The following is a 17561-nucleotide window of genomic DNA, read 5'->3' as shown; positions in this document are numbered from 1 at the left end:
ACGACAACCGCCGAAACATCCACTCGATAACGAAACGAATGAATGTCACTCTGAACTATCTCCTCTAACCAAGACAGAGAGAGAGAAAGACGGACGAAACTCTCCAACAGAAACTAACTTTTCTCCAGCGATCAAGACGACACACTGAGCGTAAATATATATATATTGATTGCAATTGTTCCCGAATGAGTGAGCGTTCATGTGTAAAGGATTAGCATGTCAATTGTTATAATTATGAACTCTGTAGTGACTTCTTAGTCGAACCCCAATTTTCCCTTTGTCTAACAAGCCGCCATGCCGGTTCAGCCCACTAGGGCATATTTATCCTATCATTTCATGTAACCATTTTAAGTTTGTGTGTTTGTTTATGCATTTCTGTGAATTAMTTAGTTAGTAATAAATAAATTATTTAAGACAATTGATGTATGGATGACTCATAGTGAAGACTGGGTTCGTGCAGATAAYCAACAATTTACGACGTTTGGAATGAGACTAACGTGAGGTAAAAATAAATAAATCATTAATCAGAAGACTATTGATCAGATATGAAAATATCTGAAAGGTTATATTGGGAAATTATAACTTTGTAATCTGAACACTTTCCCTGGTTCCCCAACTTCCTAGTTAATTAGTTACGTTATTATTTAGTTGATCGCATAATAACTAATTACAGAGAATCTTTGATAAAAACTAAGTCTTCAATTTAATGACAGTAAAGACACAACAGATGATATTACCACCTGTAGAGGAGACCAGAGCTGGCAGCTGGAAGCGTCACACAGTGTAGTCTGGGCTCCAATAAAGAGCCTCCTCTCCCCTGAGACACACAGCCACTGACTCACACAGGACAGAGTAAAGAAGGGAGACTTAAAGTAGACTTCAAGTCTTCTTCACAAAGGCCTGTGTTGAGGGTGCATGGTAATGAGAGAAACCTCAGCACACACTGTCACAGCACCACAATAGCACCAAAATAGCACCACAATAGCACACCCATTCATGCGTAAATGCATACATGCAGATTGATACTGTATAGTGCAATCTTTTTCTTTTCTTTTTCTTTTCTCCCCAATTTCGTGATATCCAATTGCGATCTTGTCTCATCGCTGCAACTCCCCAATGGGTTCGGGAGGCGAAGGTCGAGTCATGCGCCCTCTACGAAACATGACCCGCGAAACCACGCTCCTTAACTTCTTATGGCTGCAGAGCAGTATTGAGTAGCTTGGATGAAAGGTGCMCAGAGTAAACGGCCTGCTCCGCAGTCCCAGTTACTAATATATGCATATTATTAGTATTGGATAGAAAACACTCTGAAGTTTCTAAAACTGTTTGAATTATGTCTGTGAGTATAACAGAACTCATATGGCAGACAAAAACCTGAGAAAAAATCCAAACAGGAACTGGAAATTCTGAGGCTTGTCGAGTTTCAACCATTGAAAACCATTGAAATCCATTGAAATCAGAGCGAGATATGAATGAGTATTCACTTCCTACGGCTTCCACTAGATGTCAACAGTCTGTAGAACTTTGTCTGATGACTCCACTGTGAAGGGGAGCCGAATGAGAGTAGAATGAGTCACCACTGCCATGAGGTGAACATTCTTTGACCACGCGCATTCACATGAGGACCTCCGTTCCATCGCTCATCTGAAGTCAATGTAATTCTCCGGTTAGAACGTTATTCAAGATATATGTTAACAACATTCTAAAGATTGATTCAATACATCGTTTGACATGTTTCTACTGACTGTTACGGAACTTTTGAACATTTCGTCACGTTTTAGTGAACGCGCTTTGTGACTTTGGAATTGTTTACCAAACGCGCTAACCAAAGTAGCTAACTGGACATAAATAACGGACATTATCGAACAAATCAAACATTTATTGTGGACCTGTGATTCCTGGGAGTGCATTCTGATGAAGATCATCAAAGGTAAGGGAATATTTATCATGTAATTTCTGGTTTCTGTTGACTCCAACATGGCGCTAATTTGACTATTGTCTCTGAGCTCCGTCTCAGATTATTGCATGGTTTGCTTTTTCCGTAAAGTTCTTTTGAAATCTGACACAGCGGTTGCATTAAGGAGAGGTATATCTATAATTCCATGTGTATAACTTGTATTATAATCTACATTTATGATGAGTATTTCTGTTGAAACGATGTGGCTATGCAAAATCACTCGATGTTTTTGGAACTAGTGAATGTAACGCGCCAATGTAAACTCAGATTTTTTTATATAAATATGAACTTTTTAAACAAAACATACATGTATTGTGTAACATGAAGTCCTATGAGTGTCATCTGATGAAGATTATCAAAGGTTAGTGATTAATTTTATCTCTATTTGTGCTTTTTGTGACTGCTATCTTTCGCTGGAAAAATGGCTGTGCTTATTGTGGTTTGGTGTGACCTAACATAATCGTTTGTAGTGCTTTCGCTGAAAGCATATTTGAAATCAGACACTTTGGTGGGATTAACAACAAGATTACCTTTAAAATGGTATAAGACACATGTATGTCTGAGGAATTTTATTTATGAGATTTCTGTTTTTTGAATTTGGCGGCCTGCACTTTCACTGGCTGTTGTCATATCATCCCGTTAACGGGATTGCAGCCATAAGAAGTTAACACCCTCCCACTTAACCCGTAAGCCAGCTGCACCAATGTGTCGGAGGAAACACCGTTCAACTGACGACCCAAGTCAGCCTGCAGGCGCCCCGGCCCGCCACAAGGAGTCGCAAGAGCGTGATGAGCCAAGTAAAGCCCCCCCGGCCAAACCCTCCCCTAACCCAGACGACGCTGAGCCAAATGTGCGCCGCACTATGGGACTCCCGGTCACAGCTGGTTGTGACACAGCCTGGGACTGCTGCACCACTCGGGAGTATAGTGCAGTCTTTTAATTAAAATGTTGGCCGACACGTAAACACACACAAGTCACTCTGGATAAGAACATCTGTTAAATTACATTATTTGTTCTTTTTTGGCCTACAGTCACACCCCGTAATACGCATGGAATGGTATTTCTTTTTTTTAATTTCACCTTTATTCACCTGTATTAAGAAATGCATTATCACACTTCAGTGACCTCTGACAGAGAGTGAACAATAGCAGAGTGAAGTGTGTTCCTCTCACAGGGGATTGGAAAGGAGGAAAGTGGGAGAGGAGACTGGCAGTTACAGAGAGGCTCTGTAGGAGTGGCAGGAAATCCATTCAGGTTCTTTAGGATTTACCTCTCCCTTTCCTAATTGTGACTGCATGCAGAATTCTGAAAAAATATCCTCCATATACAATGTAAAACACCAAATAATGCATGCAGAGCAGAATTAGGCCGATATCCGCTAATGACAAAATCCGGAAAAGAGCCGTTAAATTCTACAACCACCTAGAAGGAAGTGATTCCCAAACCTTCCATAACAAAGCCATCACCTACAGGGAGATGAACCTGGAGAAGAGTCCCCTAAGCAAGCTGGTCCTGGGGCTCTGTTCACAAACACAAACAGACCCCACAGAGCCCCAGGACAGCAACACAAATAGACCCAACCAAATCATGAAAAGATAATTACTTGACACATTGGAAAGAATTAACAAAAAAACTGAGCAAACTAGAATGCTATTTGGCCTTAAACAGAGAGTACACAGTGGCAGAATACCTGACCACTGTGACTGACCCAAACTTAAGGAAAGCTTTGACTATGTACAGACTCAGTGAGCATAGCCTTGCTATTGAGGAAGAGAAGACAGGCTATATGCACACTGCCCACAAAATGAGGGGGAAACTGAGCTGCACTTCCTACCCTCCTGCCAAATGGATGACCATATTAGAGACACATATTTACCTCAGATTACACAGATCCACAAATAATTTGAAGACAAACCCAATTTTGATTAACTCCCATAGCTACTCGGTGAAATACCACAGTGTGCCATCATAGTAGCAAGATTTGTGACCTGTTGCCACAAGAAAAGGGCAACCAGTGAAGAAAAAACACAATATTTCTGTTTATTTATTTTCCCTTTCGTACCTTAACTTAACTATTTGCACATCGTTACAACACTGTATATAGACATGATATGACATTTGAAATGTCTTTATTCTTTTGGAATTTCTGTGAGTGTAATGTTTACTGTTTTAGTTTAGTTCACTTTTGTTTATTATCTACTTCACTTGCTTTAGCAATGTTAACATATGTTTCCCATGCCAATAAAGCCCTTGAATTGAATTGAGAGAGAGAGAGAGAGAGAGAGAGAGAGAGCAAGATGTAGAGAGAGGGAGAGAGAGAGAAATGACTGTGTATGTTTCCCCGCAGAGTGTTGACTGGAACACTGTAACAGGCAAGCAGGCAGACGGCCCCATACTCTGTTCCTGCGGCATGCGTTCCAGTAAAGGGCCTGCTGCATTCACTCCCAACTCCAAACTGCAGTCCGGAGAATGAGAGAAAGAGATTAGAGAGAGAGAGAGAGGGGGAAAGAGTGAGAGAGAGGAAGAGAAAGAAAGGGAGAGAAAGAGGGGAACAAAAACAGCAGTGAAACCAGACACGCAGTTCTCATTTGGGGAATGTCATGTTGGAGGGGTAGAGGAGGAAAGGATGAGGATAATTAAAGATGGTGGCTAACTGTTCTGTTTGGTTCTGTGGCCCTGCCTGCAGTCTGGATACAGTATGGAGTTTATAGAGCAACAACAACGACACACACAGTGGCGTGTACTCACAGTGGCGTGTACTCACACAAACATACAGAGACAGACACAGAAGTGTACTATGCGCACACACAGGCAAGCAGAAACACACACACGCATGCATACACAAACACACACACTCTTCCGCAAACACACACACTGGCACGTGCACACACACACATCTACACCTACACTACAGTGAGTAAACCCATACACATGTCACCTCCATTTCCCATTCAACAGTAAAAGCTGCTTCCTCAGCCGAAGGGTGTTAATAGCTTTAGTTGAGGCTGTGTGTGCATACAGATGCCTATGTCCAGGAAGGTCAGCCCACAAAATGACAGCCATCCTCCAGGGGGAGAAAAGAGCCTTTCTCCTGGGCTGGAGGTCCTGCAGGGGACACAGCCCCGTTCCCACACTGCCTGGCCTACACTGTCTGGTTTGTTGACCGCTTCCCAAACACCATCACCACACACTCTTCCTCCCTCAGTCTGTTGTTTCTCACCATCCTTCTTTTATTATCTTTCCCTTTTTTCTCCCTCTTTTCCTCTTTCTCTTACGACTGATTTCCCCCACTCGTCTCTCTTTCTCCCTCCCTCCCTTCTCCCTTTTCTATCCCTCTCTTTCCTTCTCACTCTATCTTTCCAATGTTGGTCTCTGTCTTTCATCCCTCATTGCTTTTTTTCTTTCCCTGTTTATTTGGGTGGGCCAGTGAATGGTGATGTACTGTGTGAATAGTCTGGTGGGCCCGAATCAGGGCTCAGATTCCCATGCTGGAGAGAACAATGCTGGGCTGTGATGTGAATAGTCACGCAGTGCTGGAGGTGCAGGCAGAGAGGCAGGCGTTGTGTCAGGGCCAGGCCAGGGGATGTGAGAGCAGACAGGCTGGGAGCAGAGCAAGGCCAGGCAGCCTGCGGTGGAGGCTCCTGGGCCGCGTTGCACCACTGAACGAGCAGGCTGTGATGTCATGGGAACCGCTAGGTTCACTAATGAACACAAACGCAATCAGGGCTGTTCTTTCTCTCCTGAGGTTTTCTCGGACGTGAGGAGAGTATCAGGATACGGTTGACCACATTTATCTCATGTGTAGAGTACGGTCTTGTGGGACATTTTGGTCACAATGATTATTGTTTTTTAAGTTGCTGTGGGCAATGTAGTAATAATGGTAAACTTGTCCAATGATTATCATAGAATCAACGAGACATCCTCTCTGTGTTTGAATTGTCCCTTGGGTCCGCTACCTTACAATCCCTTTCAATATTTACAGATTCCGTGATGCTAACCCTCATCCATGATCCTCTCTGTTTATTTACCAGAATGCCATGGTGTCGTTCAAGGAGCTGTGTGGTCTGACGCCGGCGGCCAACATGAAGCAGTGTATCCTGACCGTGTCCACGTGGCTGATGAACAGCGAGCGAGCGCTCAGGGTGACCGTGGACCTGAGTCAAGCCTACCCCACCATGGAGGCCCAAGGGCCCGTCCCCGAGCTGCTCCGCAAGGTCCTCAACGCCTACGACATGGTACGCTATAGCRGCACCACATAGGCATAACATGCACTGCAGAGCTACCGTTCTGTTGAGGTCGATGTTGTATTCAGAGAGATACGTTTTGTGGGTAAACGCTGAACGAGTGACGCGAGCTCAACGTTCATTGCCGGTTAATCGGCGTGTGAACGTCGTTCCCTAAAAAGGTGCTATGAAATGAAAACGCATCACGACCTGGTAAGGTGACATGCTACAACACCCTTGTGCACTATACAGTCTTAAGAGTCTGTTGCACACTATGCCTTGAAATAATACTATCAGTGTAGGAAAATGTTATAAATTGTTAGCACATTATGACACAGCAAGGCAACATGCCACAGATGACTTCCACCACGGGGAGTGAACAAACCATTTCCTATAGCTACTGCAGCACTGTGATAAGCTCTAACTCATCCCGGAGCAGTTCACCCTGCTGCGCTTCCGCACGGCATCCCATCATGCCCTGTGCCTCCCCAAGCCGTCACTCTCCATCCTGGCTGCTGTCTGATCTGTGATAACAACCAGCTTATTCATTATTCACCAGGCACCTACTGGTACAGGCCAACACAGGGGTGGTTAAAGTCCCCCCAGCGCTCAGAGCAAGTCAACACCCCACTATTCCACCCCCCTGATGGAGATTGGTTTGACCTGTTGAACTGGGTCATCAGAGAGGAGCTGTTGTGGTGTTATAGCTACATGACATTACTGTTCATATCCCAGTCATTCCTATTGCTGACACCTAGAGTGCAACGACCTCATATAAGCTCCATAGCGGAGGCTCTAAATAGCGTTGTATTTTAACCAGCTTTCTCCCTGGGCGTGCTTGTCTTTGAGTACCTCTTATGACCGCGGTATATTACATTCACATGTGAAGGGCTTTAATGAAGAGCCTAAATGAAGGGCCTAAAAATAATTCCGCTGCTGTTCCATTGCAACATTCCTGTGCTCCCAGCCTCCCAGYGTCAGCTAGCAGAGTCCCGAMAGCTGAGGAGATGAATCTACAGTGAGGCTGAGTGTGTCTGAGAGAGAGGCTGCCTGTCCTGAGCACAGGGTCAGTCAGCTGAGTGTTACTGTGTGCTTCCAAAGATTAGTCCATTGGCACACGCCCCAATCTCAAGAACAGAGGCTCCAGTGTGTGCGGTTGTGTGCGGTTGTGTGTGTGTGTGTGTGTGTGTGTGTGTGTGGTGGTGTGTGTGGGTGTGTGTTGTGTGTGTGTGTGTGTGTGTGTGTGTGTGTGTGTGTGTGTGTACCAGCCCTAGCCATTAACACATTCATGGTTGTCCTCACGTGGGCTGGTTGGACGCAGGCGCCGTAACCTAGGAGTGAACTGAGCATCAGCAGATTCGAACTCTGTGGTCAGTGCCCCTGAGGCCAGGCCAGAGAGACCCAGCTCAGCCTGAGCCAATGGGAGCCAGCCCCCTGTCCTGTCTGCTGACCAATATGATCCAGGGCCAGTGGCCCTGTACCAGCCCACACACAGTGGCCTGCTTCTTGTCTCTGTGCTCTGACTGCTGGGTCAGGCCAGCTGCTTCTCACTGTCCGTGGGAGGGAGAGCCTGTAAAAGCAGAAGGTTTTCAGTTCAGGTCACAGGGTTGGGGATTGAACTGGGCTAAAGCTGTAAGGCTGGCTCAATGCTTCCAGGAACACAGGTAGGGACCAGACGGGGGCTGCATCACAAAATGGCACCCCATTCTCTATGTAGTGCACTACTTTTGGCCAGAGCCCAATGGGCCCTGGTCAAAAAGTAGTGCACTAAATATGGAACAAGGTGTCATTTAGGATGCAACCAGACTGTTCTCACCTCCGTCCTTACATGTATCACCACATGACTCTTGTGTGTGTGTGTGTGTGTGTGTGTGTGTGTGTGTGTGTGTGTGTGTGTGTGTGTGTGTGTGTGTGTGTGTGTGTGTGTGTTGTGTGTGTTGTTGTTGTGTGTGTGTGTGTGTGTGTTGTGTGTGTGTTGTGGTTCTGACTCTGTGTGTGTGTGTGTGGGGGTGCGTGTGTTTTGTCTGACTCTGTGTGTGTGTGTGTGGGGTGCGTGTGTTGTCTGACTCTGTGGTGTGTGTGTGTGGGTGCGTGTGTTTTGTCTGACTTTGTGTGGGGTGGTCTGGTTTGTCGACTCTGTGTGTGTGGGGGTGCATGTGTTTTGTCTGACTCTATCTCTGTGGGTGTGATTCCCAGGGGTCTGGGCAATAGCAGGGGAAAAGTGTATAAAGAACAAATGATCAAAGGACTTTGAGAAATGTTGACGTACCCTCTTTCTCTTCCATCGAATGTCTCTGAGAAGTATTTCCCTCCAGACTTTGTTATTCATTATTCCTATGGTATTCCCCCATGTTTGGCTATGCGTACATTCAATGATAATTCTGTGTTATTCTTTACTAAGAGGTAGTGTTTCCATTGTCCTGTTTAGCCTACAGTAGGACTCATGACATAAGAAGTCCCCCTCCGACACAGGAATTGCTTAATACTGTACGACCTCACTTCCTTTTGCCTCATCTTGTCCCCTGTTTATTTCTCTGTAGATGATTCAGACGAGCCGGACGCTGATTGAGTCAGCTGATGTGGTCTACTCCAAGCTTACACAAGCACAACGGGCAGGTAAGGCTTTGTAGTATTCACTTTACCAGTGACATAGCCTGGTAAAGTGCTGTCTCCTAAGGTCAGCAAGACAGCACAAACAGATCTTGGACCAGTCTATGCCACGGGTCAAGAGCTTCACCAAACCCAGACAAACATGGGCATAACACTGCCCGCCCTCACTCCCATCCCAAACTGGTCTCTGATCAGTCTTTCTATTACATTCTTTTACCAGGTAAATTGACTGAGAACACATTCTCATTTACAGCAATGACCTGAGGAATAGTTACAGGGGAGAGGAAGGGGGATGAATGAGCCAATTGGAAGCTGGGGATGATTCGGTGGACATGATGGTATGAAGGCCAGATGGGAATTTAGCCAGGACACCAGGGTTAACACCCCTACTCTTACGATAAGTGCCATGGGAGCTTTAGTGACCACAGAGAGTCAGGACACCCATTTTAAAATCCCATCTGAAAGACAGCCCCCTACACAAGGCAATGAGATATTCTATAACACCACTTCCAGCAGCATCTGGTCTCTCATCCAGGGACCGACCAGGACCAACCCTGCTTAGCTTCAGAGGCAAGCCAGCAGTGGAATGCAGGATGGAATGCTGCTGGCCAAGGAGATAGAAATCCATGTGGGGATTTCATCATAGTCACTGTCATCGCTATTGCTGTCGTCATCCAGTAATTTACCATTTATCTTCAGGGACTCAGCCCTGGGTAGTTAACACGTCAGTCGGCATGTGAATTCACTCACCGAGCAAGACGGCATTGAATGGAACAAGAGGACTGAATGAACTGAAATATTCCCTTAAAAAGAGCAGAGAGGACAGGAAGGACAGTAATAGATAGAAAGATAGAATGAGGGAGAGAATGGAAGCAGGGAATCGTCAATACTGGGTTTTTTTAACGGCTTGTGGACAATAGCGGTGACTAAGGCTTTTGGTGCGTGGTTGTAATTGAATATAATGAGATCTTTTAAGTACAAAATGGCTCCAAATTAGGGGGCCAATGATTGTCTTTCTCCTGGCTCCCCATCCTCTGCGTGGGGCTGTAATTGCAGGTTGCCCCACTGCAGTACTGAGCGGCTGCAGACAGACAGCGCTCCTAAATGGCAGAGAAGATAAGATAAAGATGCATCAGGATTCCTGATTTATCATCATTATGTTTGTTTACCTGCGGTATTTGTATCTGCCCGCCTCCGAAGGCGAGACATAACACAGATAGTACATTCTGCACTGGTAAACTCAAGGATATTAAACAGATGCACGTGAACCAGCAGTAAGTGCACACGTGTACACCTCCTAACGTATTTATTTGGACAGTGAAGCAGCCTGTAGGGAGGAGGTCAGAGACCTGGCGGTGTGGTGCCAGGAAAACAACCTCTCCCTCAACGTCAGCAAGACAAAGGAGCTGATCATGGACTACAGGAAACGGAGGGGCGAGCACGCCCCCATCCACATCGATGGGGCTGTAGTGGAGCGGGTCGGGAGTTCCATCCACATCACTAAGTAATTTACATGGTTCACACACACCAACACAGTTTTGAAGAGGGCACTACAACTTCCCTTCCCCCTCAGGAGGCTGAAAAGATTTGGCATGGGCCCTCAGATCCTCCAAAAGTTCTACAGCTGCACCATTGAGAGCATCTTGACTGGCTGCATCACCGCTTGGTACGGCAACTGCAAGACACCCAACCGCAAGGCACTACAGAGGGTGGTGAGTACGGCCCAGTACATCACTGGTGTCGAGCTCCCTGCCATCCAGGACCTCTATACCAGGTAGTGTTAGAGGAAGGCCCAACAAATTGTCAGACTCCAGCTTTGTTAAAGAGGCATAAATAGCATCCCCCAAAGAAATGCTAACCTCCCTGGTAATGGTGAGAGGTTCGCATGTCTTGGGGGTATGATCTTTGACATTGTAACTTTCTCACTCATCATTATTCACAATTCATTCAGGATTATCTGTAATCATGGTAGTATCCACATTCATTTATTAGTGTTTAGAAACATATTCTATTCTTATTTACAATAAAAGTGACTCCAAAATAACACAATATGTTATTTACCATTCATTTCTATTGGGCACAGCATAATCCAAAACACAACTAAAACAAACTGCAAATGCATCCAACAACTTTGTTGTCACAAGCTTGATGTAATCATTGTGTGCTAAGAATATGAGACCAAATGCAAACATTTTGACTAAATGAAAGACACTGTAAGTGAATTTGTCCAAATACTTATGACTAGATACATGAAGTGCATTCATTTCTAAACGGTAAAACAGATATGTATGAAAATACCTTTACATAATAGGCGACATTCTGTACTATAGTACATATAATACCAAAAAGCTGGAGTATAGAGCCAAATTAAATGTTTTAGCTTCACTGGCCAAATAAATGCGTAGGGGAGTGTACAGTATATATTTATATAGAGTGCCTTCAGAAAGTATTCACACCCCTTGACTTTTTCCACATTTTGTTGTGTTACAGCCTGCATTTAAAATGAATTATATTGAGATGTGGTGTTATTGTCCAACACACAATACCCCATAATGTCAAGGTGGAATTACGTTCTTAGAAAGTTTTACAAATAGATTACAAATGAAAACCTGAAATGTCTAGAGTCAATAAGTAGTCAAAAAGTACCCTTTTGTTATGACAAGCCTAAATAAGTTCAGGAGTAAAAATGTGCTTAACAAGTCACATAATAAGTTGTATGGACTCACTCTGTGTACAATAATAGTGTTTAGCATGATTTTTGAATGACTTCTTCAGCTCTGTACCCCACATACAATTATCTGTAAGGTGCCCTCAGTCGAGCAGTGAATTTCAAACACAGATTCAACCACAAAGACCAGGGAGGTTTTTCCAATGCAGGTGTCCTTCCTAACTCAGTTGCATGAGGCCAATGGTGACTTTAAACAGTTACAGAGTTTAATGGCTGTGATAGGAGAAAACTGAGGATGGATCAACAACATTGTAGTTACTCCACAATACTAACCTAAATGTCAGCGTGAGAAGGAGGAAGCCTGTACAGAGTAAAATTATTCAAAAACTTGCATCCTGTTTGCAATAAGGCACTAAAGTAATACTGCAAAAAAAAGTGGCAAAGAAATTAACTTTATGTCCTGAATACAAAGTGTTATGTTTGGGGCAAATCCAACACAACACATCACTGAGTAAAACTTTCATATTTTCAAGCACGGTGGTGGCTTCATCATGTTATGGGTATGCTTGTCATCGGCGAGGACTAGTGAGTTTTTCTGGGATAAAAAGAAACGGAATAGAGCTAAGCACAGGCAAAATCCTACAGGAAAAGCTGCTTTCCAACAGACACTGGGAGACAAATTCACCTTTCAGCAGGACAATAACCTAAAATACAAGGCCAAATATACACTGGAGTTGCGTGCCAAGACACCATTGAATGTTTCTAAGTGGCCTAGTTACTGTTTTGACTTAAATCGGCATGCAAATCTATGGCAAGACATGAAAATGGCTGTCTAGCAATGAATGATCAACAAGCAACTTGACAGAGCTTGAATAATTWAAAAATATATATATAATGTGCAAATATTGTACAATCCAGGTGTGCAAAGCTCTTAGAGACTTACCCAGAAAGACTCACAGCTGTAATCACTGCCAAAGGTGATTCTAACATGTATTGACTCAGGTGTGTGAATACTTATGTAAATGAGATATTTCTGTATTTAATTTTCAATAAATGTGCAAAAATGTCTAAAAACATGTTTTCACTTTGCCATTATGGGGTATTCTGTGGATATGGGTGCGGAAAAAATATATACATTTCATCCATTTTTTATCCAGGCTGTAACAACAAAATGTGGGAATAAATCAAGGGGTTTGAATACTTTCTGAAGGCACTATATATATAATATTCAGAATGAACTGTGGATGGAATGAAAAACATCCACATGTTAACTGAACCAGGCAGAGACAAGGCTTACACGCTGACGACACACTGAAGACACACTGACGACACACTGAAGACACACTCTGGGGTAAAAGCTAGAACCCGTGTGGTGTGTGTGTTGTGTGTGGGTGTGGTGTGCTGTGTTGTGTGCCCCTTGACCAGTCGTTGGTGGTGTTGGTGTGTTGTGTGTGTGTGTGTATTGGTTGGTTCTTCTATCCTTGTGGGACCTAAAATCCCCAAAAGTCTCCACAAGGACAGTAAGAACCAAGCAAAATCTCCCTCGTGGGGAAATTAGTCTTAGGTCTTAGATTTCAGGTAAGGGTTTTAGTGGTAGGGTTAGGAGTTAGGTTGGATTTTAGGGTTATTGTTTTAGGGAAATAGGGATTTTTGAATGGAAATTAAATTTTAGGTTCCCCTAAATTGTTTGTGTGTGTGTTGAGAGAGGGAGGTGTACGAGTGATTTAACTGAGAATGTTTGGGGGGAACTTTTCAAAGGAATTCAGCAGACACTGAAGCAACATGCGAGCCTGGCACCCCACAGGGGCCTCCCCCTCCGTCACACAGTAAGGCAGGCTCATGCCCAATGCCCAGCCACCTCCATTGTGGGCAGCATGCATTCCCTGTGCCAGTGTTCCGTGCTTCCCGTTTTACCCTGCAGGGGTGGCAGCATGAACCAGCTAGGGCTTGAATCAGTAATGCACTCGCCACCGCTCCTCCATAGACAGCCCATAAGAAGCCCTGGCTAGCATGAGGCTGAAACCCCCCAGTAACTGCACAGCTATACAGTCACAACGGCTTGTGTTAGTGTCATGCAGTAGTGGGATGTCAAGGGGTGGGGTAGATGCTAATAAGAAAAACATTGGGGTGGGGCAACGGGAAAAAGAACCCCTATCGGGCCCTCAGCCTCACCAAACATAACACGTCTCTAACACCCAGCTCCCTCCCTCACCCTCCTCCACCCCACCCTTCACCCAGCCCAGTCGTAAAAAGACATGTCCTGCAGCCATCCCATGCCTCTGCATCCCATGCTCATGCTTTCTGACAAGGGGGCTGTTTTGCTATTGCTTGGCCAGACGGAACGAAATGGAATGGAAAAATAAAAAGTGCAAAGCGAAGGAGCTACAAACACAGGAAGCTGAAGCGGCTTTATGTTCCTGTGATACACATGGCTGGGCTCTCAGCAGCCCCACGGAGACACGACACGTGGGTTTGTGCCCATAGGCGACATTGTAAGGCAGGTCCTCACCAGACATCACCGGCAACAACGACACGTGGGTTTGTGCCCATAGGCGACGTTGTTGCCGGTGATGTCTGGTGAGGACCTGCCTTATAACGTCGCCTACAAGCCCTCAGTCCAGCCTCTCTCAGCCTATTGCGGACAGTCTGAGCACTGATGGAGGGATTGTGCGTTCCTGGTGTAACTCAGGCTGTTTTTGTTGCCATCCTGTACCTGTCCCGCAGGTGGGATGTTCGGCTGTATGATCCTGTGCAGGTGTTGTTACATGTGGTCTGCCACTGCGAGGACGATCAGCTGTCCGTCCTGTCTCCCTGTAGCGCTGTCTAAGGCGTCTCACAGTACGGACATTGGAATTTATTGTCCTGGCCACAGCTGCAGTCCTCATGCCTCCTTGCAGCATGCCTAAGGCACGGTCACGCAGATGAGCAGGGACCCTGGGCATCTTTCTTTTGGTGTTTTTCAGAGTCCATAGAAAGGCCTCTTTAGTGTCCTAAGTTTTCATAACTGTGACATTAATTGCCTACGGTCTGTAAGCTGTTAATGTCTTAACGACCGTTCCACAGGTGCATGTTCATTAATTGTTTATGGTTCATTGAACAAGCATGGGAAACAGTGTTTAAACCCTTTACAATGAAGATCTGTGAAGTTATTTGGATTTTTACGAAATATCTTTGAAAGACAGGGTCCTGAAAAAGGGACGTTTCTTTTTTTGCTGAGTTTATATGCGGTAGAGAAAACGGCACTCTGTTTGAATGCCTACTCTCTCTGTCCTCCTTCCTCCACCCCCTCTCTGTGCTCATTATGCCCAGCCATTATTGCTTCTAATCAATTTAATTTGGGAAGTGGTGCTGATGTGTTGATGAGAGAGAGAGAGGTGGGATGTGAGGCGGGACGTGAGGCGACAAGATGTCCCCGCTAACTCCTCTCTGCATGCACCTACAGAGGTGCCTGCCTGATAAACCCCCAGGGCTCACCACAACACAGACCAATGAACGACCACACAGGCATCTGTGACATACGTTCTGGCGCACAGATGCTATCTGTGGCTGTGTGCACAAGTGACTGCATGAATGTGTGTGGACGTGCATACATGTTGCTTTTCATAACATACACATCATGTATATACCCCTAGAATTGCTTATTCAAATCCTGCGATCATGTTTAAGAGAACCACGGAGTTCATATCACCAGTTTTAATGGGCTTTTCCAGCCCTGGCACCAGAGGGACAGCAGCAGTAGACTGGCGTTAGCTAGCGTGGGTATAGGGCAGGAGGACTGATGGAGGAGGGAGGAGGAGGTAGGAGGAAAAAGGCTGCATGGACATGTCTATGTTTATTTATTGATATCCCTTCCTCCCCTCCCCCTCTCTGTCCCTTGGTGAGATTCTCCGCCTCCTCTGGCTGCGTTGGTATGGTTAGCAGCCTCTCACCATGGATCCCATTACCATGGAAATGCAGGGGATAAAGAGATCCCTGTCTTTTCTTAGTCAATGCCGCCGTTCCGGACAGAGAAAATCCCATTCTCTGTGGTGTCCTGGGATGAAATCCGGCTTTGGCTGATCCCTCCCTCGCAGCACATGAAGCTCGGCTCGGAGCCTCTCTTTTTTGATTTCTGTTACTCTCTCTCTCTCGTGGTTCTGCCTTTTTCTCCATTCTGTTCATTTCTCTCCTTAGTCCCGTTTTCTCACTCCTCTTTTGCTCTATTTTACTACTCACTCTTATCTCTCCCCCTGTTTCTCTCCTCGCCTTGGGCGGCAGGTAGCCTAGTGGTTAGAGTGTTGGGCCAGTATCCGAAAGGTAGCTGGGCCAGTATCCGAAAGGTAGCTGGATCGAATCCCCAAACTGACAAGGTAAAAATCTGTCATTCTGCCCCTGAAATGGGCAGTTAACTCACTGTTCCCCGGGCGCCAAAGACGTGGAGGTTGATTATGGCAGCCCCCCGCACCTCTCTCATTCAGAGGGGTTGGGTTAAATGCGGAAGACACATTTCAGTTGCATTCAACCCCCCTTTCCCTATGTGTATATGGAGCATAGGTGTGTGTGTGTAGGTGCATGCAGAGAGATGATCTTGTCGTCTGTCTCTCTCTGAACACGTCCCAGTACTGACATGCCTGTCTCTCTCTCACTCTCTCTCTCTCTCTTCACACGAGAAGCAAAGCGTGAGACTGAGCCGTGATAGAGTAGAGTATGCCATAGGGGTGCATTACTTGAAGTGACAGTTCAAAATGACAAGTGTGCCACTGGAAGGGAAAATGACAATTGGGAAATGAAATGGTCCGAGAGGCTGTGTGCCACAAGGTTCCTCAAGCTGAGGGGTGGGCCCGGAGAAAAATGTAAGCACTCTTAAAGTCATAGACAGAGCTATGGATGCAAGGACTGACCATCCAATATATACAAAATAGATTTTTAAGCATGTTATGAGGCTATGCAGAGTTTGTTTACATGTATAATGTTTACAAACATTGGTAAAAACAAGCTTATATTTTGGGTTCTGATTGGATTTGACAATTGAACTAAGCTCATTTATATGATATATTCTTCAAGAATGAACGGGTATATATATAAATATATATAAATTCATAAATCCAAAAATGGATGTAGCAACTACAGATCTCCCCTTTTAAGAACTGAGTCGGACACCTTTACTTTTGGTTTTGTTGCGAATATAAAGGAGATAAATGAACGGCTTGAGGTTCAGGATATGATATCTCACTGATTCATTTCACTGACAGCTCGTGGAAACACGGTACAAAAATATTCAATCGTCAAGTAAATGGGAACAAAAGAGCTTAATATAACAACAGGGATTATTATCACTTTGAAAGAACAGCAGTACAGTAAGCCAGGCGAGAGAGAGATGGCTAGATAAGTGGACGGATGGATGAGAGGAGAGCGTGTCAGAAGGCTGAGCACAGAGAGAGAGAAAGAGAGAAATGACCTCTGGCTAGACACTTATTGTTGCTCACCGTTATTATTGTTGTGAGTATCGCTATTTATAACCCCTGGGTGCCCCAGTTACACACTGCTCAGAAGCAGCTCACTAATAATATCTTTCTCTCGTTCCCTCTCTTGTTTTGCTCTCCATGCGTCTCGGCTAGGGTGATTCTCAGCCACTGAACTGTGGCGGTGTGTGAGGTTTTATGGGCGTGTGCCTGTCAAGGGGTGGCTCTGCAGGAGGAATGGAGAAATGGGCGTGCCAATGTGTGCCATGGGGAACCGGAATGGCGATGGCATACTTTGTTGAGGGGACTTTTTAAGTGGAGCACAGGACATGAAGGGTAGGGACATATCTTTGTAGTGGGAAGTTGCTCTGTACTTAGACTTTGTCCTCAAACTGTGAAAAAGTGTCCAGGGAAGCAGCTGTACTCAGCATTACAGTAGCTGTGTACTGTAGAAGTCAGTGTCAATCCAGTGGCAGTGGACAGATTTACAGCAGTACAGTACAGGCCATGGGACCGTCTAGGGTGGTGTGTTACAGTACACCCTACAGGCCATGGGACCATCCGGGCTGGTGATGGTACAGTACACCCTACAGGCCATGGGACTGTCCAGGGTGGTGATGGTACTGTAAGCCCTACAGGCCATGGGACCGTCCAGGGTGGTG

General features: G+C 45.3%; 2 protein-coding genes across 2 annotated transcripts in view; both read left to right on the top strand.

Moving 5' to 3' along the window:
- LOC111981098 (inactive phospholipase C-like protein 2) overlaps positions 1 to 8825 on the top strand; it is a gene marked incomplete at its 5' end in the record, with an annotated part of 21310 nt that extends 12485 nt beyond the window's left edge. Inside the window, 2 exons of the mRNA XM_024012245.1 lie at positions 5989 to 6192; positions 8721 to 8825. Coding sequence (XP_023868013.1) covers positions 5989 to 6192; positions 8721 to 8810 — 294 coding nt within the window. The remainder of the gene's footprint in view (positions 1 to 5988; positions 6193 to 8720) is intronic.
- The window catches only part of LOC139029507 (inactive phospholipase C-like protein 2), a 282717-nt gene that overhangs the window by 61424 nt on the left and 203732 nt on the right, over positions 1 to 17561 (top strand). The gene's annotated exons all lie outside the window — the stretch shown is intronic.

This window comes from Salvelinus sp. IW2-2015, linkage group LG20, assembly GCF_002910315.2.
Source record: "Salvelinus sp. IW2-2015 linkage group LG20, ASM291031v2, whole genome shotgun sequence".
NCBI classification, from domain to species: domain Eukaryota; kingdom Metazoa; phylum Chordata; class Actinopteri; order Salmoniformes; family Salmonidae; genus Salvelinus; species Salvelinus sp. IW2-2015.
The sequence above is the reverse complement of the archived record's forward strand: the minus strand, read 5'-3'. Positions and strand labels throughout refer to the sequence as shown.